General features: G+C 39.9%; 1 protein-coding gene across 25 annotated transcripts in view; it reads right to left on the bottom strand.

The window, feature by feature from the left end:
• tenm3 (teneurin transmembrane protein 3) overlaps nt 1-26,023 on the bottom strand; it is a 1,793,546-nt gene that overhangs the window by 103,582 nt on the left and 1,663,941 nt on the right. For all 25 annotated transcript variants that reach the window (XM_062982692.1, XM_062982693.1, XM_062982691.1 and 22 more), the window contains 2 exons: nt 23,522-23,722; nt 17,513-17,698 (listed from right to left, as the gene is read on the bottom strand). In XM_062982692.1, the coding sequence (XP_062838762.1) occupies nt 17,513-17,698; nt 23,522-23,722 (387 nt within the window). The remainder of the gene's footprint in view (nt 1-17,512; nt 17,699-23,521; nt 23,723-26,023) is intronic.

Raw genomic sequence — 26,023 nt, 5'->3', positions numbered from 1 at the left:
TGTTTTGGACTTCAGCTCCCAAAATTCTCAGTCAGATTACCAGCTGTTAGGGAGCGTGGGAGCTGAAGTCCAAAACATCTGGAGGAGTACAGTTTGAGAAACTCTGAACTAATGGATGGCTTTAAATTTCAAAATGAACTAAGGTAACAGAATATATACTCGTAATACCACTGTAACACAAAACTAAGAAAATAAAAATGGTTTTGATTAAGGCCAATTACCTTTAATGCAATGACAGAGTAACAAATCCCATCACCAGAAATAGAAAGACATGTAACATTTGCTATCCCTATCTTCCTGAATCTATAGATCTTATGCTGCTGAAATCTAGATAACTTCTTCTGAAAGGCTGTTCCTATAAGTGCTGCATTACAGGAAAAGTACAAAAGGATTATGGGAACGGTAGCTGTGCAGATAATTCCTGTGTGAATAAAGCTATTCCCAGAATACCTTGATTTGAGGAAAGATCCCTCAAAGGAAGGTCTTTGGATCTTGGTGGCTTTAAAAAGAGCCCCCTCCAGTCCTGGTCAAGTGTAAGAAAGTGGGTGAGATGTCTGGGGTGACCCACCACACCACCTACTCCACCCTAGCACTTGAGACAGCAGGGGACCAGTACTAGAAGGATTATCTTAAACAGCTGTCATGGCACCTCTTTCAGACAGTAGGACATCCTTTCAACAATGAAGAAGTACAATTTGCACTCTACCCACTCTGCTGCCTGAGGCAAGGCTTTACCATGGGTCATGTAAGAGTCAGCCCTGATTTTATGCAAAGACTGCATGGGTGTATTAAATACTAATTGGAAAATGTTTGTTACTGAAAATTATATAGCATACAGTACATGCCATGGACCTTATCTTCCAATTACTTACTGTGGATGATTGTTTAGTTAAGATTATTTGATAGTTTTATTATGTAGTTTAATTGGAATGACAGTATAAATGTCCTGGAATAAATAAAAGTAACAGCAAAAATGTGGCAAATTTCCATTATTACAGTAACCCTCATTCCCATTACCTTGACAACAGTCCACTTTACAATGTAAGAGTCACTGCTATATAGTGGTCAGAGAGTTAAGATTGGGATTGGGAATGCCAGCCTGAATATCCTAAAAGCACTAGATTCTGTCTGATAGCAGAAGCTAATCTGGATCAGCCCTGGTTAGTGTTTGAACAGGAGACTTTCAGTGAATATCAAATGTAGGCCATGTTTCAGAGGAAAGAACTGGCAAAATCACCCCTGAGTATTCCTTTCCTAAGAAAATCTTATGAAATTCACAGGGGTTGTCTTAGTTCAACAGATGACTTGAAGGCACATATACACACTGTGTCATTTAATTCACTGGGTAACCTTGGGCAAATTTACTCTTAAATCTATTTATGGCTTTATATGAGACAATCAGTTCGAATTTAGCCCAGAAGACCGGTGATGCAGCACTGGTGAAAAATTCTGATGTACTGCTTTCAGAAAGGTTGTAGCATCCTGCTGTAACAACTGTATTAAATACCTTTCATGCAGAGTGCATTTAATTAAGCCTTTATTTCTAAAATCTTAGTGTGAAACTGAGATAAAAGGATATAGGCTACCACATGAGTCTGCTAAGACCATTATTTCAATTAAATAACTAACAATAAACCCAGGAGAAGAATCTAAGAGTGGAAGACACAAAATGACCCCAAATTTATGGGATTTTGGAACTCTAGAAGAAAAGAAAATCTTGTGGGAAGTTGGATGAGGAGTTGAGAAGCAGCAGGCAAACTCAGTATTATGGATCTTCTACTTCTTCACTTCATACCATACCTCCCAGAATAGAATCACAACTTAATATCAAAATGTAGGGTTTTTGGAGTCCAAGCAGACAAAATGTTTAGCACATGCTTAGATGAGGTGTTATTCATGTAGGGAAATGTATTTGCTCGTTATAGCTTGTAATTGTCCATAACTGTAAGTCTTTCATCTAACATGCTTTGTTTTACGACTGATCTTTGGAAAAATAAATATGGGATTAATTTGCAAGTGGGGTGCTCAAGCACAACAGGTACCTGTGAGAAAATCCCGCTGCAGGAGGGAAAAAAAAAAATGTAAACTTCAGGTTTTTTCTTAACACCCAGTTTGACCTTCATATTATGTGAGGGGGGAAAATGTCCTTTAACACTGCAAACCTGGTTTGAACTAGTCAAATCTCCCTGAAACAGATGATGTGTTCTTTTGATTCACATGCTGATATATTACTACTAAGAATTTTGGAATAAAAACTGTGATGGAATAGTGGGAAGCCACCTTAATTCTCAAGATTACACAAAGGTTTTCTAACCATTTTGGTAATCCATTAACATTAACAAAAACTTCATTTTGATGTCTCCTACAGTCAATTGTTAGAACAACTGGGATTTTTTTCATTTACTAGTCTGTTTTTAACAAGAGGTCTTAATGGAGGCTTTTGAAAATGCAGAGCTTTTCATTAGTCTTCCATCTGAGATGTAAGTAAGTATTCTCCTTAGATTATTCATATGCTAGCTCCTGTAGATATGACAGAATAGCTACAGTCTGCGAAGAAGTATATATTAAATCCATTATTCCAATCACCTTCTCTTTAAATCAGCATGAACAGCATGCCCAGTGATTTGATGTTCCTTAATTGGTACTCACTGCACTGTTTTATTACTGATTACCCTGTCATAAAGGATTATAGCAGTGACAAAAATTTCAATACAGTATAGCAAATTCATATTCATATTAGTTTATTCACATTCTTTATGAGGTATTTTTACTTACCATTATCTTTCTTGTCTAGGGGTACAATAAAAAAGAAAAAAAATACTAACTATCCTATTCCTGTATAGCTTTTTAAGAAGACTGCCAGAGCAAATGTCAGGTCAAGTCTGCAATAATTGACCCATTATTACAAAAAAAAGCCCTGCTGGCTATTTAGCGGAATATAAATATGGTTCCCTGGACAATTCTAAAGTAGGTGTACTGTAAAATTGCTGAGGAATTTTTTTTGGGGGGGGGGGGGGCGGCTGGCATTGTAAGAAAACTGAAAACCAACATAAGCTGCTTTGTTGGCATCACTGGATTGATTGCTGGTACTTATTCAAAAGAAATCGCCCTCACCCCTTGTAAATCAGTACCATTCTATAAATCGTGAAACATAATTTGATGGATTAGGAAAGAAGAGGTACTTTAACCTCCCTAGAGCTATCTATATTAGTGCGATCCAACATGCCCATTGCTTGATAGCAACTATATCTAAATAATTGTTGCAAGTGAGTAACAATGTAGTAGTATTCATTTTCTCCACTTTCAGAACACATAATGCTGTTACACCTTGCAAGCTCAGGTTATTCAATATACAATTTATGTGTACTGCTACATGTATCCAAGAAACTGGAAAATCCACTTGCAAGTATTAAAATTAACATAAAATGGTCCTTGAATAAAGCAGATTATTATAACCTCTTTAATGTTATACCACTGGGAAAACAAGTTAAAGAATATATGCATTAAATATTTTTAAAGATGGATAATTTACTTATTAAAAAGAAGGACAGGTTGCTTACCTGTAACCGTGTTTCTTCGAGTGTACTCTGTGAATTCACACTAATGGAGAACGCTGCGCCTGCGCAGGCTCCAACGGATACTCTTCCAAGCTAAAGTTTGAAATTTGGCGGTAACCCTGCCCCTCTCCCCAGAGGGTATAAAGGGCGCCCTCCGCGCTCGCTCTCCAGTTCCTACGCCACAAAGGCGACGAGAAAGGGAGAGGTTTGCATGTGGGGAAGGAAGGGCGGGATTGTGTGAATTCACAGAGTACACTCGAAGAAACACGGTTACAGGTAAGCAACCTGTCCTTTTTCTTCGTGTACTCTGTGAATGCACACTAATGGAGACTAGCAAGCTGAGGTGTAGGTAGGTGGGATAGCAAACCCGATAACGAGTTTAGTGTCCAAACAACACATTTATTGAGCACAAGGTGCAAAAGCAAGTGCAATAGTGAAAAACAATGCAACAGCATATAGTGCAAAAACTGATACTAGTTAATAGGATCCAGAACACAATCACAACATTGTATGTGAGCAATAGTCTGTAAGAATTACAGAGGTAAGTATAGACCGATTCCCTGAAACAGAGGTAGAGGTATTCAGGAAATACATTTCAGTGCAGTGGGTAAGTATAGTACACAAGCACTACGTTAATGAACCCATGAACATATCATGTAAAATAAAGGCTGAATGACATCGGTGAACTTGTAAGAAAAGAACAGCAAAAACTGGCTGTGAGTAAGGCAAGTAACGTTAGGAAAGGCAGGAGGAAAGGATAGACCTGGCGAAGGCCGAGTCCCTGAGGTTCTTTGAGTCCATCCTGTAGTGTGAAACAAAGGTGGATGGAGTGGACCAGATAGCCGCTCGACAGATGGAGTCGAGAGGGACACCCCTCAGGAAGGCAGTAGAAGTGGAAAGGCCCCTCGTTGATCTAGGGCGGATCAAGGGGGGGGGGGTTGGCGTTTAGCCAGCTGGTAAGCGGGTTCGATAGCCTGAGCAATCCAGTGTGAGAGTCTTTGAGAAGAAAGTGGTTCGCCCAGCTTATGGGTAGCATAAGCCACAAACAGTCTAGGTGACTTACGTATGTCCTTAGTCCTGTCCTTGTAGAAAAGGAGGGCTCTCCTGACATCCAGGAGATGAAGTCTCCGCTCCAGAGAAGAAGAAGGATTAGGAAAGAAAGCAGGGAGTATTATGTCCTGGTTAAGGTGAAAAGCAGAGACCAACTTAGGTAGGAAGGTGATGTCCGGGCGAAGAACAGCCCTGTCGTGGTGGAAACGGAGGTAGGGTTCGTCCACCCGAAGAGCAGCCAGTTCCGAAGGCCTGCACGCAGAGGTGATAGCGACTAGGAAGGCAGTCTTCCAAGAGAGAAGGTGAAGGTCGGCGGAGGCCATAGTTCGAAGGGAGTTGAAGCTAGTTGAGAAAGGACGAGTTCAAGGCTCCATCCGGGAGTTGGAGGTTGATCTGGAGGGTGGAGGTTGTTGTAACCTCGAAGAAAGGTCTTAATGAGGTTGTTAGAAAAGAGAGAGGGTTGTCCTTGACGTTGGAAATGCCAGGAGAGAGCAGCGAGATAGGATTTTATCGAGGCCAGAGAGAGTTGACGATCCGCAAGAGAAAGTAGGAAGTCCAGGACCCGCGGGATCGAAGTAGAGGAGGGATCGACGTGTCGGTCCCGAAGGAAGGTTTGGAATTTTGCAAGTTTGTAAGCATAGGCCTTTGACGTGGCCGGCTTATGGGCGGCACGAAGGATCGCCTGCAGGTCTGGGTTGAGAAAATTTAAGGAAGTATCCTCCAGGCAGTTAGGTGTAGGGACGGGACGTCGGGGTGGAGGACCTGTCCCCTCTGTGAAGATAGTAGATGAGGGAGAGTTGGGAGAGTGCGGGGAGGATCCGCACACATCCGGAGTAGAGTTGGGTACCACGGCTGGCGTGGCCATGCAGGGGCGATCAGGATGTACGATGTCGGCGTTACATAGAGTCTCTCTATTACCCTCGAGATGAGAGGGAAGGGAGGAAAAAGATAGACGGGCTCGAGAGTCCAGTCGAGGAGAAACGCGTCTCCGAGGCAGCCCGGAGTCGAGTTTGGAGGTAGTCTCGCTCAGAAGCGAGGAAGTTGAGCGTTCGAGGGGGAGGCAAAAAGGTCTAGAGCTGGCCAGCCCCAATCGTCGAAGACGGATTTCAGGATTTCGGGATCGAGACGCCACTCGTGGGGGGAGGTCGTTATTCTGCTTAGAGAGTCTGTTAGCGTGTTTTGAGCACCCGGAAGGTGAACCGCCGACAGGGTTATGTGTCTCGCTATGCACCATAGCCAAATGTCCATTGAGAGAGCCATCAGTTTCCTCGAGCCCGTACCCCCTTGTTTGTTGATGTAGTACATAGCTACTACGTTGTCCGTTTGGATCAGAACAGTCTTGTGGGGAAGAAAGCGAGCAAACGCCTGGAGAGCTTTGAAGATTGATAACAGTTCTAGAAAGTTTGTGTGGTGAGACTTCTCTTGGATGGACCAAAGGTCCCTGACAGTGAGGTTTGACATGTGGGCTCCCCACGCAAAATTGGAGGCGTCGGTCGTGATAGTGACTGACGGAAGGGAGGGATGGAAGGGAAGTCCCACACAGACGTTCGCTGGGTCCTGCCACCAACGAAGGGAGAGGCGAACCTGGTTCGGTACCGTGAGAAACATTGAGCTCGGATGCCGATGGGGTTTGAAAGAGTCTATAAACCATCTTTGGAGAGGTCTGAGACGTTGTGATGCCTCATGGGCCTTGTAGTCCTGTTCCTAGTACTATTGTGGCAGATGAAGATGAAAACATGGGGTTTTCGCCGGTTCAACAAGAGCTGGAGTCTCTTCACCTGCCGGATGTTGATGTTTGCCCTCAAGAATTCAGTAAAACAGGCCTTGGGCAGAACTCCCCTCCGTTTCCCAGGAAGGAATCTTATTCTAGAGACAGAGGAGTTAGAGAGGCCCAACGGAGGAGTTTACGGATCGCTGCCAAACAACAGACTGATTAGACCTGCTTCCCTTGGGAAATTCTAAGGAGTCTTGCATCTGGACAGAGTTGGGTTTTGCTTCTTGTTCTCTAGGGAAAGAGACTTGTTGGCGGGAAAACGAGACCCAATATAGGTGTTTGGCGCGGGAGATTCTTTGCGGAGTCAATTGATCAGCTTCAGGAGAGAGATTGTGTGTGGACTTCGTAACCCCAGTTCCTTGCTTCCCGGATCAAGCTTTCAAGCCTTTGCCTTGCCTTTCTGTTTAACCACGGACCCTGCTCCATGCTTCACGTTTTGCCTTGCTTCTAGTCACGGACCTAGCCAAGAACCAAGTTTATTTCCAGCCTTGTTGTCAAGCTTCATTGGACTCTAAGACTCTGACATTTCCCCACACTATTGCTTGGCAAAAGTGTGTGTTTCGGTCAAGTGGATTAAAACTTTGAACTCTAATATCATTTATTGGACAATACATTTTGGACTATATTTGACCTCATTTGAAAGGTCTGCTCCTGAACTATATTCTTCACTAGTTTTTATTGCTTTTTAATATTTCCTTAATAAAGATATTAGATAGAGATTGGCCTCCGTGTACGGTTATTGGTGCCCAGCAGCCAGGGGTCTGACAGACGTAGTCTGGCGAAAGGAGTAACCATGACCGTGGAGGCCATGTGACCCAGAAGAACCTGGACAGAGTGTGCTCGGATCCTGCGGTTGCGGAGGAGGAGAGAAAGGTGTTGTTGAAGGGCTAGGAACCTGTCCTTCGGTAAGGAGGTGGTTTCCGCGATGGAGTTGAAGAGAGCTTCGATGAAGCGGATTTCTGTGGCCGGGAGGAGTTGGGACTTTGCGACATTCAACTGGAGGCCCAGCCGTTGTAGAAGAGAAAGAGCTTGAGAGATGTGGTTTTGAAGGGATGAGGGGTCGGACGCGACAATCATCCAATCGTCCAGATAAGGAAAGACCATTATGCCCTGTTTCCTTAGGTGCGCTGCCACCACGGCGACCACCTTCGTGAAGACCCTTGGGGCAGTGATGAGGCCGAAAGGGAGAACTGTGAACTGGTAAGACTGTCCCAGGAGCTTGAAGGAGAGGAAGCGCCTGTGAGATCGGCGCACCGAGACGTGGAAATACGCATCGCCTAAGTCTATAGAGGCAAAGAAGTCTCCGTGTCGAAGCATTGGGAGAATGGAGGCCACCGAGACCATTCGAAATTTTGAAGGCAGAATGAAGAGGTTTAAGGCTCGCAGGTTGAGGATGGGCCGAAGACCTCCGCCCCTTTTGGGAACCGTAAAGTATCTCGAGAAGAAACCTCGAGTGTCCTGCTCGGAAGAAGGCTGGATTGCGCCCTTCATCAGAAGGGAGTCGACCTCGGAGCATATTTCCGGCGAAGGGTCGGTGTGGAGGATGTAACCCGTGGGGGGCAAAGTTTCGAATTCCAAGGCATAGCCGTCTCTGACAATGTGGAGAACCCAGGCATCTGAGGTGATAGACTCCCATTCGTGGTAGAAAGGAGCTAGGCGATCGCGGAAAGAGCAGAGAGGAAAGTTCTGGTCGGAGCCTAGGAAAGGCATGGCAGTAGTAGTGAAGGTAGAAAAGGCCCCGAGACAGTGGGCGTCAGGCCCGTCGTTGGGGTTGTGGCATAGCTGTAGCACCCTTGCCCCGGCCTTTCGGGACCTGGTGCTGGCGGCGAGGTTGTTGCTGATGACTGTGGTGACTCGAGCTCGACGAGCGTCGAAACGGTTGGTGACGAAAAGGCTGAGGGTAGCGACGGTATCGTTGCGGGAACCATCGGGTCCGCTGAGCCTGAAGTTGATCGGTCCCGCACTTTGCTGCGAGGATCTTGAAGTCATGATTGGACTTCAGTTTGTCATCAGTACCAGAGTTGAAAAGACCGAGTGTCGAAGGGAAGGTCTTCGATCACTTGTCGAGAGGAGGAAGAGAGTCCTGAGGACCGAAGCCATGCATGCCGCCTGATCGCAACTGCGTGGGCAATCATCTTTCCGGTGGTAACGCCAGTGTGCTTAGCCATTTGGATTTGGTGGTGTGCAAGGGAGTCCGCCTCCTGCTGGAGAGTTGAGAGAACTGACTGGTCCTCGTCAGAAAGTTTGGCGAAGAAAGGTTGGGCTTTTTCCCAGAGGATCTGTTGATAAGCGCCCATACAGGCTCCGTAGTTCGCCATGCGGCAAAGGAGGAGAGCGCCAGAGTAGAGCTTGCGGCCTATGGCATCGAATCTTTTGCCCTCCCTGTCGGCAGGGGAGTTGGACTGTCGACCCGACGATTGGGAGGCCTTTACCACCATGGAGTTTGGATCAGGGTGATGTTTGAGCCATTCCAGGGCTTCATCATCGGTTCAGTACCAGGCCTCTATTTTCTTAGAGGTTGGAGGTATCGAAGATGGAGTCTTCCAAGATGCCTGGATTACGTCCAGGAGGTATGTAAGAAAAGGCAGCAAGGTGGCCTGCGGGGCTTGAGCCTGGACCCTCTTGAAGACGGGGTCGGTAACGGCTTTTGAGGTTTGCTTAATTTCCATCCCCAGAGCGTCTGCCATTCTGACCATCTGGTCGGAGAAGGCCCGGATATTATCCATCGGAGAAGGTGGGTTGACCTCGTAGGCGTCGTGAGGCGGGGAGAAGTCGAGACCGAGAGAGACCACGGAGGCGGAGAGGATCGACTCGGGGTGTTCGATATCGGGGTCATCCTCCTCGGGCCCTTGAGGGGACCGGGGAGGAGATACAAGCGCAGAGTCCTGTTGAGGTATCACCTCGAGAGCAGTAGGAGCCGGCTGTGGACGAACGCCCTTGGACGCAGAAGCCTGGGCGGCACGGGCTAAGCGCGTCATCTGTCTACCCCTCTCAGGTGTCTGAGCCGGGGGAAAAAGCTCTTGTCGAGCAGGAAGGCGTGACGGCGCTGGCTGGGGAGCCTTGATAACTGTCCTGACCGACCGGTCGGGAGAGGCTTGAGCATCCGCATCCGAGGACTGACCATGAGGAGAAGAAGAGCAGAGGCGTTGCGCTGGTTGGATAGGGGAGGATCTCCTGGAGGAGGCCACAGAGGAGGGGACGTCCTTCTTCGAAGAAGCTGAGGAGGACGACCTCTGGATCATTCGTTTCTATGCTGGAGGTTGCTTCGACGCGACCCTTAGCGATTTTCCCGGTGTCGGAGGAATGGGGCACACGGCTGCCGAGTCAGACTGGGCTCGTCTGGATTCCTCCTGGGCCCTCTTAAAGGCAATCTTCATGGCGGAAGAAGATGGCGGCGAAGCTAGGCAGGATCGAGTGGAAATGGCCGAAGTTACCGAACTCGAAGTCGATGAAGGGCCCATTTTGCCCGACCGGGTCGAAACCGTGGCTGTAGTCACCGTGCAGGGCGGTTTGGCCAGTTTTGCTCTCGAAGTTTTCGAGGCCTTGGATGATACTGACGGAGTAGGCCTGGACGCCATCGAGGCCGGGGTGGAAGTAGAAGCCTCAGGAGCAAGAGTCTTTTCGTAGAGAGCTGCCCGGAGTCTCGCAGCCCTATTTCTTCGGGCCTGAGCTGTAAAGGCCAGGCAAAAACGGCAGGTACCAACGACGTGACTTTCGCCGAGGCAGAAAAGGCACTTAGCGTGACCGTCGGAATCTGGAATCTTAGCGGCACATTGAGTGCACCGCTTAAAACGTGTGGTCGACATAAGAACGAAGAGTCCGAAGTGAGCTTTGCGGCAGAAAAAAAGGAACTGGAGAGCGAGCGCGGAGGGTGCCCTTTACACCCTCTGGGGAGAGGGGTGGGGTTACCGCCAAACTTCAAACTTTAGCTTGGAAGAGTATCCGTTGGAGCCTGCGCAGGCGCAGCGTTCTCCATTAGTGTGCATTCACAGAGTACACGAAGAAAAAGGAAAATATATTTAATAGATTAAAAAAAACAACAAGTAGAAGGCACAAAGATTACCCTCTGACTGGCTTTTACTGCTAATTAGTAAGTGCATAGGATGATACATACCAACTTGGTGAATGATGCTGGATTAGTGTAGCCAGGGGTATTACTATGACTGTTAAGGAGATAGCCCAGCATAGTCATTTCTGCTAATTTTCTGAACTTGCACTTAATAAAACATTAGGAAAAAGTAGTAACTACCTTACCTTTTATTTGTAGTATCCTTTTGATAAGTGTGGTTTGGGACATTATCAAGAGATAGAGAGGGGATGCCAGTAATAAATTGTAAATAAATAAATATGATAAAACTGAATAAAATCATCATATTTCCTTATCACCCCTATAATTTACCCCGATCAGCCCCACATATGTGGTTCTCAAACGTATTGTTTTGGTTAAATACAGAGCTACTCAATATATTATTTTTGGGTCTTGGCCATACATAAAATATGTTGTTCTGACGTGAGGGTATCTGCATGTGTAATGAGTGTGACTAAAAAACTTAAAAAGAAAAAAATACTTCTTTGACTACAGCTCTCAGAATTCTTCAGTCAAAATGCTACAATGAATGGAGCATCTGGGAGTTGTATTCCAAAACACAAACTTATCTGACTTGTTCAAAGTTCAACGCTGACAGTATGCTTTAGTTTTGTTTTTGTTTTTTTTACAAAGACTGCTTACTCTCCACTTTCTAATTCTGCAGCAGTAAGAATTATTCTGAATTTGGACCTACAATTGTAATAGATTGCACTTTTTCTTTCATATTTTGTAGTGTGCCAGACTAGCCTTATATTTTAAATATGCTGTCCTCTCATATATCTATCAATTTCCTGTGCAACAGCTACTCTTAGCCTCAATGTGTTCACAGCAAGTATGCAATTTTAAGCTTTGAGAACTACTTTTTTTCACTACTTTTAAAAGTCCTATATTCTCAATTTGTGTCTGGTAAAATCCTTTGTTACTGTTGCAACTTTTAAATAGGATTAGATTCTATTGATATGCCAATGAAAAGTAACAGTAAATGGTATAATTGCTTTGTTCATTAATTGTTCACTATCATTATAAAAGGGCAAACTACATACTATTTCAGTATCCCATGAGAAACCATGCATGTCAGTTATTTCATAATTTATGGACCTCCAGATGTTGTTAAGCTTCAATGCCTTGTAGACTTACCCAGCACAGTCAATGAGAGATGATGGGAGGTGTCATCTAACAACATCTATATCAGTGGTTCTCAACCTGTGGTCCCCAGATGTTTGTGGCCTTCAACTCCTAACAGCTGAAAAACTGGATGGGATTTCTGGGAAGTGTAGGCCAAAAACATCTGGGGACTCCAGGTTGAGAACCACTGATCTATATGGTCACAACATGTCCACTTCTGTTTTATATTAACATACAGAGGAATATAACTCTTTAAAGAACAAATGCTCCTAAAGCTCTGAAAAGGGAGACATGGCTCCATCCTGCCTAGGCCCAGAACCAGATGAATGGCCCTCTCCCCTCCATCCCAATTACCATTGACCTGGCCTCAGAGGAAGAGAAGCCACTACGTATAAAATGATGAAGCTAAACAAACAAACAAACAAACAAACAAACAAAATGATGATGATATATGTCATCTCACTAGTCCTTAGGCAGCAATTGTTCATAGTTCTTATTTTTTTCTTGGTAATATTTACATACTATGGTATACAAATACAATTTTGTCTATAGTCTACACTATCATACAGTCTCTGTAACATGAAATAGTCCTATTTGAAGGCATAACCTTCAAGAATCCCTCTACTAATCTAGCCCTGTTATCCTACCTGGCAGATACATATTTTCTAGCCAGGTAAAAAGAGCACAAATGTTTAATCCATCTTTTCTCTGGCTGCTTAATGACACTGACAACACTTATATTTAACCACATGCATATGTATACAGTATAAATATTAATTTTTGACAGAATTATAATTGTTTCCACACTATAACAATTAAACAGCTATAATGTCTCTCATGGCTTAAGTGATCTCGCTGTAGGCAAGTTCTATAAACAGATGGTCTTACCCACCCATACTTAATGCAGCACATTTCCTTTAAAAGGGGTGTTGACAAATCAGAATGCAGCAAAATTCTAATGCAACTTTCTAATCTGCAGTGTAAATTACCCAAACAATAATCTTTTATATGGAAAGAAAAAATATGATGCCTTCAAAACTGAAACCCTACCACAACTGTTGGATATAATACATCCCTCCATCAACATAATTTGCTAATTTCATTGAGCTAAAAACATTTAATGGGACAGTAGCTGGTGAAGCATCCATTTTATAGTGTTTCTATCCGTGTTATTTCATTTGCCCATAGTATGTGTCAGCTAAATTGCAAAAAACATGAGTATACTACAAAGAACCTCTCAATAACACAAAGTTGGGCAGCAAGTTATAATCAAAAAGGTCCCCCACACATAAAGTTGAGCATATAATTATGTATTTAGTTCTATTGATTTTTGTAAAATTTCAGCACATTTTAGTCTGTGGTGTATAGTTGTTTTAAAGAGAGAATATAATTTAATTTATTCTATCATAGTATAGAAGTTCTCAAAATCCTAATAAATTAGCCAGATTCAGTAAATGTTGAAACAGAGACCTTTCAGTAAACAGACTGAGAATATATGCAAATATATATTCCATTTCAGAGGTTTTTCAGTCTATATGCAATCAATGAAATATAAACACAGGTTGAATCCCTCTGTTAAAATGAATGTGAACACTGAGCACATAACTTTATATCTGCTATTACAGAAATGGAGGCAGTCAAAGTGAGATTTAAAATGCATATTTTGCACTTTATGCAAAGCTAATCCAAAGTTAACCATCAACAAAGCATCAGGATAGAAACTAGCTGATTGCATATAAATAGGTGAAACAGAAAGAAGCAATTGCAACGTGGAATGAACACAAGAAACTGAGAATCATAGACTCAAAGGTGACTTTGGATGTTATCGGCTTAAACTGCTACTCAATGTAGGGCATATAAATGGGGTATGTAATAATAAGTGGCTATCCAGGCTCTAACTAATCACTTCTATCAATGAAGAACCCATGATCTATCTCCCAGGGCAGTCTTATTCCACTGCCACACAACCCTTTCCTTTTATATGTTTCTCTTAGGGCGCTTCTACACAGCCATATAACCCAGAATATCAAGGCAGAAAATCATACAATATTTGCTTTGAACTGGGTTATCTGTGTCCACACTGCCATATATTCCAATTCAAAGCAGAAAATGTGGGATTTTATTCAGCTGTGTGGAAAGGGCTTAAGCCTTGTTTCCTTTTAGCTAAAACTCTGCAATCTCAACCCAATGATTTCTGTCCTTCTCTCTTAGGGAAAATATCTAAATATGTGGAGAACGGTAGAGAAGTGGGCATGTGCGTAGTGTCAGAGACCTTCACACATTAAGCACAAAATTGGCAGTGGGTTGCATTCATCCTGAGAAAAGAGGGTTCCCAGTTATGGGAACTCTATAACTTGTTAATTGAACATGATTTTATCATACTCAATATGTGAAGGTCACTGGTGCTATTGGGAGTATGGGGACATGTGTATGTCCATATCATCACCATGAACTTAATTCTCTACACTTTCACAGGAATGTGTAAGCAAAGCTCAAATCTGCTGTTTCTTCCACAATGGTCTCTGCCATTGTATGAAGATTAGTGAAGAAGTGAGTTTGACTGGTACAGAAGAAAGGGTTACTTGACATACGAGACTGCTAACACAAACATAGTAAGGGCATCAATCTCTTGCCATCACCACTTGTCCCCATTGTTTTCAAAAGAATGTGTGCAACTTAATCATGAGCAGGAGAACCTGGTGCCACTCCAGTGGTCTTTTCCCAATATATTCTCATCAGATCTTATCCCCTATGTACAAATATATCTACTGGGAAAAATCTTTTAAATCCTGTAGTGCACTTGATATGCAATCTTGTACAATGGAAAAAACTGCTCTTAGTACTGCAAAGCTAGAATAATAATAATAATAATAATAATAATAATAATAATAATAATAATAATAATAATAGTTTGACTTGTGATTATGTAATACGAAACCCAGCATATATATCTCGTTTGCTGTGTTATACTACGTCTTTGTGTCAATAATATTAATAATAATAATAAAATTATTACTCCCCTTCCCCTTTAAGACTAATGCAGGATATGTATGCTTATTGTACTGGTAAGCAATACATATCTAACAATATGCAAGCCATAAATATATGTAGCTGAGTGCACAGCAAAGCATTGGATTCAATTGGACTGCAAACTTTGAATTCCAGTTTCCAAAGAGTACTTCTATTGGTTTTTGAATGTTTAATTTCTTTCCTACCACATTTTCAATTAGCGTCTCTATTTGTATTCAGGATAAACACATATTAAGAAGCCCCTCAAAAATCCCATCCCCCCAATTTAAAGAAAGGTGGTCCTTTGAGCTATTCTCTTCTAATGGTGCTTTAAACACCAAGTTGTTTATTGAACCACACTGCTTCTTATGTATATGTAGGGAGTTTTAATGGAAAACTGGCCTAAGGGAAATCTTAATTCTTTAAACTACAAAAGACCAGCTATTTGTTTTCATTCCAGTTCTTTATTACATTGGAAAGCAATATTGTTAATAATCACAAAGATGTGCTTTGTTGCAACAGGGAAAATGTAGACATGCCGGCCAGCACATCTCTATTAAACACTACAATTGCAGTGGGTTTAGGGGAAAAATTGAAAATGAAACAGTAATAGCCAGGGAATTAGCTGTTAAACACTATGGAAAAGATAAAAACATTTAGAATCCAGATTGAATTTCAGTCTGCCACCTTTTCCTTGCTTTGTCAGATTATGTGATTGTCCTGCTGTAAGTACTGCTCTCAAAATTCTAGCATTGCCTATATGCCTCAACTGAGGTATTTTATTTGCAGGTGTTGCTAATTGCACTCTGTTTTCTTTTGTGTTTGTAACATATATATAGAAGTTGTCATTACTGTTACTAACACAATGTACTCCAGAGAACTTGCAGGTTCCTCTCCACTCCTATTAGACAGTGTTGGAATGTCCTCAGAACTAAGCGCATTAAGCTTTATTTTTACTATCATCATATTCTGCACCAATTTTATATTTCCACAGTCTTATTATATACTGATAGAGGGCTGGATGCAAAATATTACTTCTACCAGAAAAAGTTTAGTTCCAGATGAGTGGTTCTATCCATTCTTTTTTATCCTCCCCTGTTCCCCATAACATAAATCAGAATGTTTTGAATACTATAATATGCTGAGTATTTCAAAAAGACGGATTTGATTTGAAATTGCTATATCTCTGCAACCAGAAACCACCCTTAGTCATTCGCAAGATGGTGACCCTGCAACATAAGGTGTTTTGTGTTCTCCAGTTTAGGTCAGACTGGATCCGTAATTGCGGTGCAGCATGCATTTCAATAGCGTTTTGGCCCAAAAACATTCATGATTGGTATTGACAATCTTAGGAAACAGGCTGTTGCCATCGTGAAATATACAGCTTTGAAATTCAGCCCACTCTGTAATAATGGATCTCTGGAAATTAAAAAATATGGTAAACAAAATTCATGTTGGCGTAAGGATATGTGGAGTCCAGCTGGGTTATTTGGTAGAATTTATCATATTTATTTACTTGCTTACTTGATTTCTATCTCGCCTTTCTCAATCCCAGAGGGAATCAAGGCGGCTAACATAGTGTCATATTAAACTAACATAGCGTCATATTTGAAACTCATAGTTGCATAGAATCATGCCTTTGCAAAAGTTGAGGAGCACTTGGACAAGACAGTTAATATCTGAAGACAGATGGCAGCCTCATTGAAACCACTGTTATGAATACAGAGTTAATAGAATTTTAAATAAATAAATAAATAACAGAATTTTATTCTATACAAAACAATGAATTTATTTTTTACTAAAGTATTATCCTCAATACATTGGAAATACATGCCCTTGTAATATAAATGTGAAAAATCAGAGGCCAGTCTTGCTAAAGTTGAGATAACAACAGCCTGTTTTTAATGCATTGCAAAAAATATGCAAGAAAAATATCACATGTAACTATAAGCCTTACAGTTCTGTAAAGATCTGTGGGGCCAGCAAAAGGGAGATCTACTCAGTATGAAGAAGCTTTGACTTCCACATTCATTTTGCTATAAATATTTTTAATTGAAAAAAAGGAGAGAAAAGTGAAGAGTCTATGTCAGAATCCTTCCTTGATTTCTGCTCGCTGCTATATGTAATGACTGTTTATGGCCCATCTTGTCAGAGATCAATGTTTATTTGGTCATAGGCCAACTTCTGGAAGTAACATTAGCAGAACTGTAGGAAAGGTAATTATCCTTTTTGCTATATCCGTATGATACTCTGGAGGTAAGGCCAGGGGTGGGGGAATGAGGTCCTGCACTAAGTCTCTTCCCTTTGTAAAAACAAGAGCCATGAATGGATGTGCTGAAAATAAGCAAATTCCTTCATTTATCAATACTGAAATAGAAGCTGTGTGGAAATCTTAAGTATAACCCATTGTGCCTGCTAACAAATCTCAACAAAATAATTTCAGGCTGGTGAATTTCTTGGCACATATATTTCAGCTTTTATGTTCACATACAATGTACCTTTGCTTTCCTTTTTGTTAATAAAGTTAAAATGAGATGTACTATTACCAGCTAAAAATAGAAAAGCCTGTAGAAATGAAGAGATTTATCCATGGCTTATGAACACTACAAAAATAGTGTCTTCTTTTATTGGAGTCAGGGAAGGTATCTACAGAGAAAACTAGAGGAAAATGTGAAAGGGAAATTCTTGTCTTTCCAATCTGGGGCAAGTACTCCATAAAGGATTGACAGCCCATTATATAATCATTTCCTTTTTTAAAATATCAGTTCCTTTACACAGACTGACAAGCAAAGATATTCTGTTTGAAGACGAAAGCTTCAAAGTGTTAAATTTCTAATTCAGACAAGGCCAGTAGCTCTGACTTTTTAAAGTTCAGAATTGAAGAAGGATATTAAGGTACAGTTAGCTTACCAATCGTGCAGTGCTCGCCATTCCAGCCTTGGTTGCATTCACACTTTCCATCTTTACATGTTCCATGTTCAGCACACCGAGGATGACATGCTCTTTGAGTGCAGGATGGGCTCGTCCAGCCTTCTTCACAACGGCACGTTCCACCCATGCAGACACCATGAGTCCCACAGTCAACAGAACAGATTTCTGTGTTGGAAATCAACAGTAAGAGTAGGTGAATAGGGTGGTGGTACAGTAGAGTCTCACTTATCCAACATAAACGGGCCGGCAGAATGTTGGATAAGCGAATATGTTGGATAATAAGGAGATATTAAGGAGAAGCCTATTAAACATCAAATTAGGTTATGATTTTACAAATTAAGCACCAAAACATCATGTTATACAACAAATTGGACAGAAAAAGTAGTTCAATATGCAGTAATGCTGTGTAGTAATTACTGTATTTATGAATTTAGCACCAAAATATTGAAAACATTGACTACAAAAATGCGTTGGATAATCCAGAACGTTGGATAAGCGAATGTTGGATAAGTGAGACTCTACTGTATATTAATTTAGTTCCAAATTCAAGCGCAATACAGAGAAAAGGAAACTCTTTTAAAAGTGTATATTTATAACCTAGCGATAGCCACCTATCTATAGATTTTTATCAATTAGCCTTGACTTATTATTATTATTATCATTATTAACTGGATTTCTATACCGCTTTTCTTACCCCTGGGAGGGACTCAAAGCGGTTTACAACATAATAAATGGCAACATTCAATGCCTTACATATATATAAAAATATATCACATATCTAAATAAAATACATACAACTGTAGATTAAAACCATTAAAACTATAAAAACATCAAACAAAGACATATGCATAAAACATGCTATTACAGCAATTAACATAGATCCCTTCTCCCCCCCCCCCATCCCCCATCCCCCCTCACATTATATTTTCATGATCGCACATCTCTTAAGAAATTTATGAAGAGGGACAGAATATTCCTAAAAACAATGTGGTCAAGTACTATGGGAATCATGGGAGAAATGACAACAGTAAGGGGAAAGATTTTTTAAAGTATTTTACTTTCTCTAATATAAACCCTCCCATCAAGAGAATTCATCAAGAGAATGACACCTTCCATCAAGATAATCATATTAAACACATATTTTATCTATTTCAGTTCTGTGATCTTTCACATGTTCATACCGAACATTTCAATGTTACATTTTTAGTAACATTTTACTTCTCTACGTGAGTCTAACTATCATTCAAAGGAAACTAATAGTTAAAAGCTTTTTTCCATTCAGTTTTTCTTCTTACCACAATATGTAATGTACTTTCAATCTCAAGACGACAAGTAAATATTTTATAATACCTTATGGAAAGGAACCTATTTGATGCCTGGAGACCACATCAATCTTTTCCTTTCAGTGGAAGACTATAACGAATTGACTGATCTTTAGGATCTTGTAATTAAAATTACTCATTTGACTTTGACATAAAAATCTTTTCATTATATGGGGTTTACTAATGAAATACTGTCAAGTTAAAATTGTTTTTCATTTTGAATATTGTATCGTTCTTTTTTGCATTACAAACAAGATATATGCAGTGTGAATAGGGTCTTCTAATGAAATACTGTCAAGTTTATGTTGGTTAAAATTGTTCTTCATTTTTTAATATTGTATTGTATTTGAATATTGTATTGTACTTTTTTTGCACTACAAACAAGATATATGCAGTGTGCATAGGAATTAATTCACACAAATTCCATCCATCAAAAGGTTTGTCCCTTTATAAACATTTCTTGGAGCTCCACGAGAAACTTTTGCTTCAAAAAGGGCTCCGCGGCTTAAAAAGTTTTGAGAACCCCTGCTCTAGGCACTTTTTATATTATGAAAGAAAGTGTATGTTTAACACATGCCTGGACTCTTTATATTGAACATTCTGAGTATATTTGACCACAAGCTATTTTGTATCCTGTGTGGGCAAGACAGAAAGATTATGATTTCCATCCTTTCAATAGACAACAAGACTCAACTAAATACATTATTCCAAGGTACTTGATATCCACAATAATTCAGTAAATTTGGGTTCTGACACCTCAAACAAATTTCAAGGGCAAATGAAGAATAAGCAGTAGCTTTGCCGCAGAATCTTTCCAACTTTCTGAAATTCTGTAACACTCAGTCATTATTTCAAACTCACTTTCTATTTCAATTAGAAAGCCAATATCTAGTTGGTAGAACTAGTTCTACTGACAAGAGAGTTTCTATATCTCCATATCACTATGGGGCAATGCATTATTTGCCTGGTACTGATCACCATGTTAAACAGAAGCTATCAAACTGCACTGCAATTCTGAGTTCCACATTCTGTACAGCTAATCTGTTTTAGGAAAGGTTGTAAACCCAGGTAGTAAACTTTCATAATCCACAGTTATAGTGCTATGAGTGTATTAACTACCATGGCAACATCCTCTGGAATCTTGAGTTTTGTAAGTTAGGGTGAAGTATTTGGAATTATCAGTCACAGCACTCTAGCACATCCCCAAACGATTCACCCCAAGACCTGATAGGATATTGCCATGGCTGTTAGTAGAACTATAGCATCATGATTATGAAGTGTGAAAAGAGCTCCTGGTAATTTGGACTTAACTCCAATTGCTAGCCCTAATGAAATCAGGTCTACTAAATCAATGTATACTTGTTTACTTACAAGTTTTCAGCGATTTAGTGTGTCTACTTCAGCTAAATTTAGCAATTTATCCAGACCTTGAATCTGCCTTTCCGGTGACACCTGCCCTGATTCTAGTTGAGTTCTACTGTGGTGAAAAAGGGCTGTGAGAAGCTGACAGAGGCGCAATTTATCTGCTCAGTACAAGTTAGGGAAATGGTCAAGCCTTGCAGTATTCAGTGTTGATCACATAGCCTGTTTGAGCTCTTTATTTCAGCTCTTCTCTATACTGAGGTATCTACAGTCAAGTAAAAGACATTTCCCAAGGAAAACAATAAAATTATGTTGCTTACTAGTACCACCCCTAATTACTCAAACATTCTTGATGTTGCAGCATTCAGTTGTATACTGAAATACTGAGAAGTTGTTAAATCCAAGGCATGTTTCTTTACCCACCTTTTGCACATTTGTGGCACTGCAGCAATGACTAATCTCTTTTACATACTAAAAACAATATTAAGCAACCAATCAGGTTTGGCATTCATTTTCTTCTTTTGCCTTTCTCTGAAAATACAATATAACTGATAGTCTAATAATGGGCTTTCTAGGTTACACAATAAACTTCGTTTTCAAAAGCAATACAGGGCATGAAATAATGTAACAGTCCATTTACATTCATCTCTCCTCCTCTTTTATAAGAGAATATAGCTTCTTGTGAAGCTAATATCAAGAGGAAAATGTCATGTTATCGTAGCCTAAGGGATACAGTTTAAGTCTGTTAGAACAAAGCTGTTATGGCCAGACACTGGTTTATAAGCATATTAAACAACTTCCAGTTTTCTTATAAAATAGAAATGCAGCCCTGAAACACAAATTGGAAATTATTTATACCAGAAAACAAATAGCAAGTTCAACCAAAGAGACTGACATGGATCCTTTTTACCACCGTGACATTGCTATTTTTAAACTGCTCACAGGAACATTAAAGATACAAATGAATGGTGACATTTATGTACCAGAATGTGCCTTTGCAAACCAAGCAATTCTTAATTGTTTTTTATTTTAATTTTTTTTCAAGTATAGAGTCTCAGATGAATTAATTGAAAATTTCAATATACCAACCTTTATACTGGGAAGCCCACCTTTTCCCTTCAATCTAATCAATTTTTCATTAGCAAGGAAGTGTTTATCAGCTTTTCGCACACATGCTTTAAGCAAGGTGTGCCAGTCTTTGTAATGAACTTATTAATTAGAGTTAATTTAACTGAAGTGGAATTGGAGGCCTAATTAAGGGACAAACCACTGATGAAGATAGAATGGATTTTATAAACAAAAATCTTCTGATGGAGCAAAACTGTTTATTATTTTCTTTCTTAAGTGCTTTCTTTTTAAGATACTCTCTTTTACCCATTTAAAATGACGTCTTCTATTTATGATATCAAAGGTAGTGTGTGATCAGAAAACAAATACAGTAGAGTCTCACTTATCCAAGCCTCGCTTATCCAAGCTTCTGGATAATCCAAGCCATTTTTGTAGTCAATGTTTTCAAAATATCGTGATATTTTGGTGCTAAATTTGTAAATACAGTACAGTAGAGTCTCGCTTATCCAACGTAAACGGGCTGGCAGAACGTTGGATAACTGAATATGTTGGATAATAAGGAGAGATTAAGGAAAAGCCTATTAAAAATCAAATTAGGTTATGATTTTACAAATTAAGCACCAAAACATCATGTTATACAACAAATTTGACAGAAAAAGTAGTTCAATACGCAGTAATGCTATGTAGTAATTACTGTATTTACGAATTTAGCACCAAAATATCATGGTATATTGAAAACATTGACTACAAAAATGCGTTGGATAATCCAGAATGTTGGATAAGCGAGTGTTGGATAAGTGAGACTCTACTGTAATTACAACATAACATTACTGCGTATTGAACTACTTTTTCTGTCAATCTTGTTGTATAACATGATGTTTTGGTGCTTAATTTGTAAAATCATAACCTAATTTGATGTTTAATAGGCTTTTCCTTATTCCCTCATTATCCAAGATATTCGCTTATCCAAGCTTCTGCCAGCCTGTTTAGCTTGGATAAGTGAGACTCTACTGTATATTAATTTCCACCTTACAGTGATTTTGAATCACAGTCATCCCAAACTGCTTAGCAGGAAATGAGCAATTGAATCTGTTACATACATATCTATGGGGTTCTCGCAGATTCTGAAGATTCTAGGGACCTATTTGGGTATACAAAGTTTAAATTACAGTAGGGTCTCACTTATCTAAGCCTCGCTTATCCAAGTTTCTGGATTATCCAAGCCATTTTTGTAGTCAATGTTTTCAATATATCGTGATATTTTGGTGCTAAATTCGTAAATACAGTAATTACAACATAACATTACTGTGTATTGAACTGCTTTTTCTGTCAAATTTGTTTTAAAACATGATGTTTTAGTGCTTAATTTGTAAAATCATAACCTAATTTGATGTTTAATAGGCTTTTCCTTAATCCCTTCTTATTATCCAAGATATTTGCTTATCCAAGCTTCTGCCAGCCCGTTTAGCTTGGATAAGTGAGACTTTACTGTACCTTAATGCATGAATTGGATTTGTGCTATTCAGCCATAACTGCAATTTTATGATCATTACACATTACCTTCCCCTGCTTTTTTATATTCAGGACAAACAGTGAAAGCTTTTTTACATACTATTACTTCATATGTGTAGCAATACTTCATGTGTGCAGCACTCGAAGGACAGGACTATAAATAATAAAAAATAATAAAACTTTATTTATACCCCGCTCCATCTCCCAAAGGACTCAGGGAGGCTTACACTGGGGCATCACACTATGTAAGTGTGATGTGCTACACAGCAATTATGACAAGATATGATGTTAATAATATTACAATGCAATCAGGCAAGGCAGACGAGAAGAAACTGAGTACCGAAATATGAATGAGTACAATTCTGATTTGCACTGTAAAGGCACTGTGTTTTAATGAGTTCGCTAAAGTCCGTCTGATAGAAAGCCTTCACCAGCATATGGCATACGAAAAACCTTTGCACATGTACTGTACAATCAGACATGCTTGTCTTGAACTTGACTCCCCATCATTTATCATGGCTGGCAACATTCTGCAATGTCTGGAACTTCTGTCATGTATTAAATCATACTGCAGTGTCAACTGCATTGATGCAATTCTCTAAATTTGTTTAGGGTTTGTAGACTGTTAACTGGAAAAATGACAGAGTTCTGTATTAATCTGAAGCTGTTTTAAATAAGAAGATAGGTTAAAGCTAAAGCAAATCATTTAAAAATGGGCAATTACCATTGGAGCAGTCAGGACCTGTCCAGTTAGGATCACAAGTACATGAGCCACTTTCTTGAAGATATGTGCCATGCCCAGAGCACTGATCTGGACACATGGTCTTCAAGATTTCACAGTTGTTACCACCCCATCCTGGATTACAGTGGCACTCTCCATGGATACACACACCGTGATTTGAACAGGCTGGATCTAAACAATCCGCTGAAATAGGAAAATAGTTTTGTATCTATAAATTTCATCATCATGAAAAATATATAAAAATATGTTGCAGATGAGTAGAGTGTCATTAAGATTCTATATTGTATGCTGAACTAAGATCTGTCATAATTATACAATTAATTTATATAAATAGAAATACAAAACCACTTCAACCCACAGCAACAACAGTCAATACCCAATTTGATAAATAAACAAAAGATGTGAATCACTAGCAGATCTACGAAAAGACTAGTCGTGGTTGCACCATAGATAGCAGACTAGATTAATATAATGTGTACTTTACCCCAATTTAAAAAAGAAAGAACATTCTTTGAAACATGAAGCAATAAGTAAAAATCAATAAATACAGAACATAAAAGGAGCAGTTTCCTCTAATGGGTGAACTTCCTCATCCTGTCCCATTTATGACTTCAGTATATTTGTAGAATACTTGCAGGTTTCGTATCTAACTCCTACACTTCTTCATTCACTATGACATCTCTTCCCAGCAAAAACATTTGAAGCAAAGTTACAACTTCTATGGTTGATCTTCCTTTCTCTGCTACGAATTTTGCAACCTACATATTACACATTAGATATATTTATTTAGATGTATTCAATGCCAGCGTGTGTAAAAATGAGGTATTCTAGAAGTGTTAGATGCAAAACCCCTCTCATCCTCTGAGGGACCAAATATTCAGCCTATCATGTTAATTTATCAGTGTCATTTACATCACATTTTTCCTCTCAGTAAGCTCAACAAGATATACTTTATCCTCCACACTTTCTCATCACAGCTAAAAGATAGTTGCTTTTTAGACTTTCCCCTGACCAACAATAGTCCTGACCATTACTCAAAAAAAAAATCTCAAATTTGAAAAAGCCATTGTACTACATTGAAGTTTTGTTAAATTATTAAGATTTACTATAGTTCCAAGTACAAAAATGATTATTGTGGACAAGCTAGAACAGTCATGGGCAAACTTTGGCCCTCCAGGTGTTTTGGACTTCAACTCCCACAATTCCTAACAGCCACTGTTAGGAATTATGGGAGTTGAAGTTCAAAACACCCGGAGGGCTGAAGTTTGCCCATGCCTGTTCTAGCTTGTCCACAATAATTTGAGCTTTTGGCCAATACTATTACCTGAATATATGGGTCTGCACTGAAATTACACTAAAAATTGTCTCAAGATAGGAGTGTCAACACAAATAATCTCTAAACTAGAAGTGGGCAAAATGTGGCTGTTTTTGCAGTTCCTATCTCCCTAGACCAGTGGTTCTCAACCTGTGGGTCCCCAAGTGTTTTGGCCTACAACTCCCAGAAATTCCAGCCATTTTCCCAGCTGTTAGGATTTCTGGGAGTTGAAGGCCAAAGCATCTGGGAACCTACAGGATGAAAATCACTATCCTAGATTCTTCTATGCTGTCCCTTTTTTTGTCAAAAGCAGAGTTAATTACATATCAGGAAAGCTTTCAGGAGCTGCAATTGCCTTGAAAGAAGTTACAGAGCCCCATTCTGCTGTTTAACATTTTAAATTATTTCTTATTCAAATGATTTATTTCAATAAAATCATTTACATTATTGTAAGCAACTTAAAATTGATTGTAAATGTTTCTATGGCATGATATGCAGAGAAAGGGCAGAATACTGTTGTTATTTTAAATACATACATTACAACCACCATATGAGGTAGTTCAACATGAGAGCAAGGCTACCTTAATCAAGTTTACTTTCAAATTTCAATGGGGATCTAAAGTGCAACCTCCCAAATCCCAAGTCCAGTTCCCTAACCACAATGCAAAAATGGCTTTATGGGGTAAGAACAGGAATTTCCCCTATCTGTTATACCACTGGGAAGGAGAATTTCTAACATTCCACCACTGAAACTTTCCACCCCTAACCAACTCCACAGCAGTCTTCTGTCCTGGAACATGTAAACTGACAGATTTTGGGTGAGGTGCTAGGTCTGTTACAGTGTGACACACTCTGGCCCCTCTGAGATTTGGTGAACAGCATCTCGGTCCTCTTATTTACTTAATAAAAACCAGAATGTGTTCATGCTAATAGAACAGTAGTTTCCAGGATCAAACTGGCTGGCAATCTGGTACTTTACATGGGAATTTCTTTGACAAAACATGGGTCCATGAGTAAATTGTAGTGACAAAAATCTCAGGAATAAGAGGCTTGATTATTGCTTAAAAGGTAATTTGACTAATATCTGTTATTCCATAAAAGGTAAACTGAGTCATGGATTAGTCTTGGAGGGTTCTGTAAATTTAATTTGGAAAAAATAAACAAAGGAA

Source organism: Anolis carolinensis, chromosome 5 (genome assembly GCF_035594765.1).
Source record: "Anolis carolinensis isolate JA03-04 chromosome 5, rAnoCar3.1.pri, whole genome shotgun sequence".
Lineage (NCBI taxonomy): Eukaryota > Metazoa > Chordata > Lepidosauria > Squamata > Dactyloidae > Anolis > Anolis carolinensis.
Note: the sequence above shows the minus strand (reverse complement) of the source record. Positions and strands in the feature narration are given on the sequence as shown.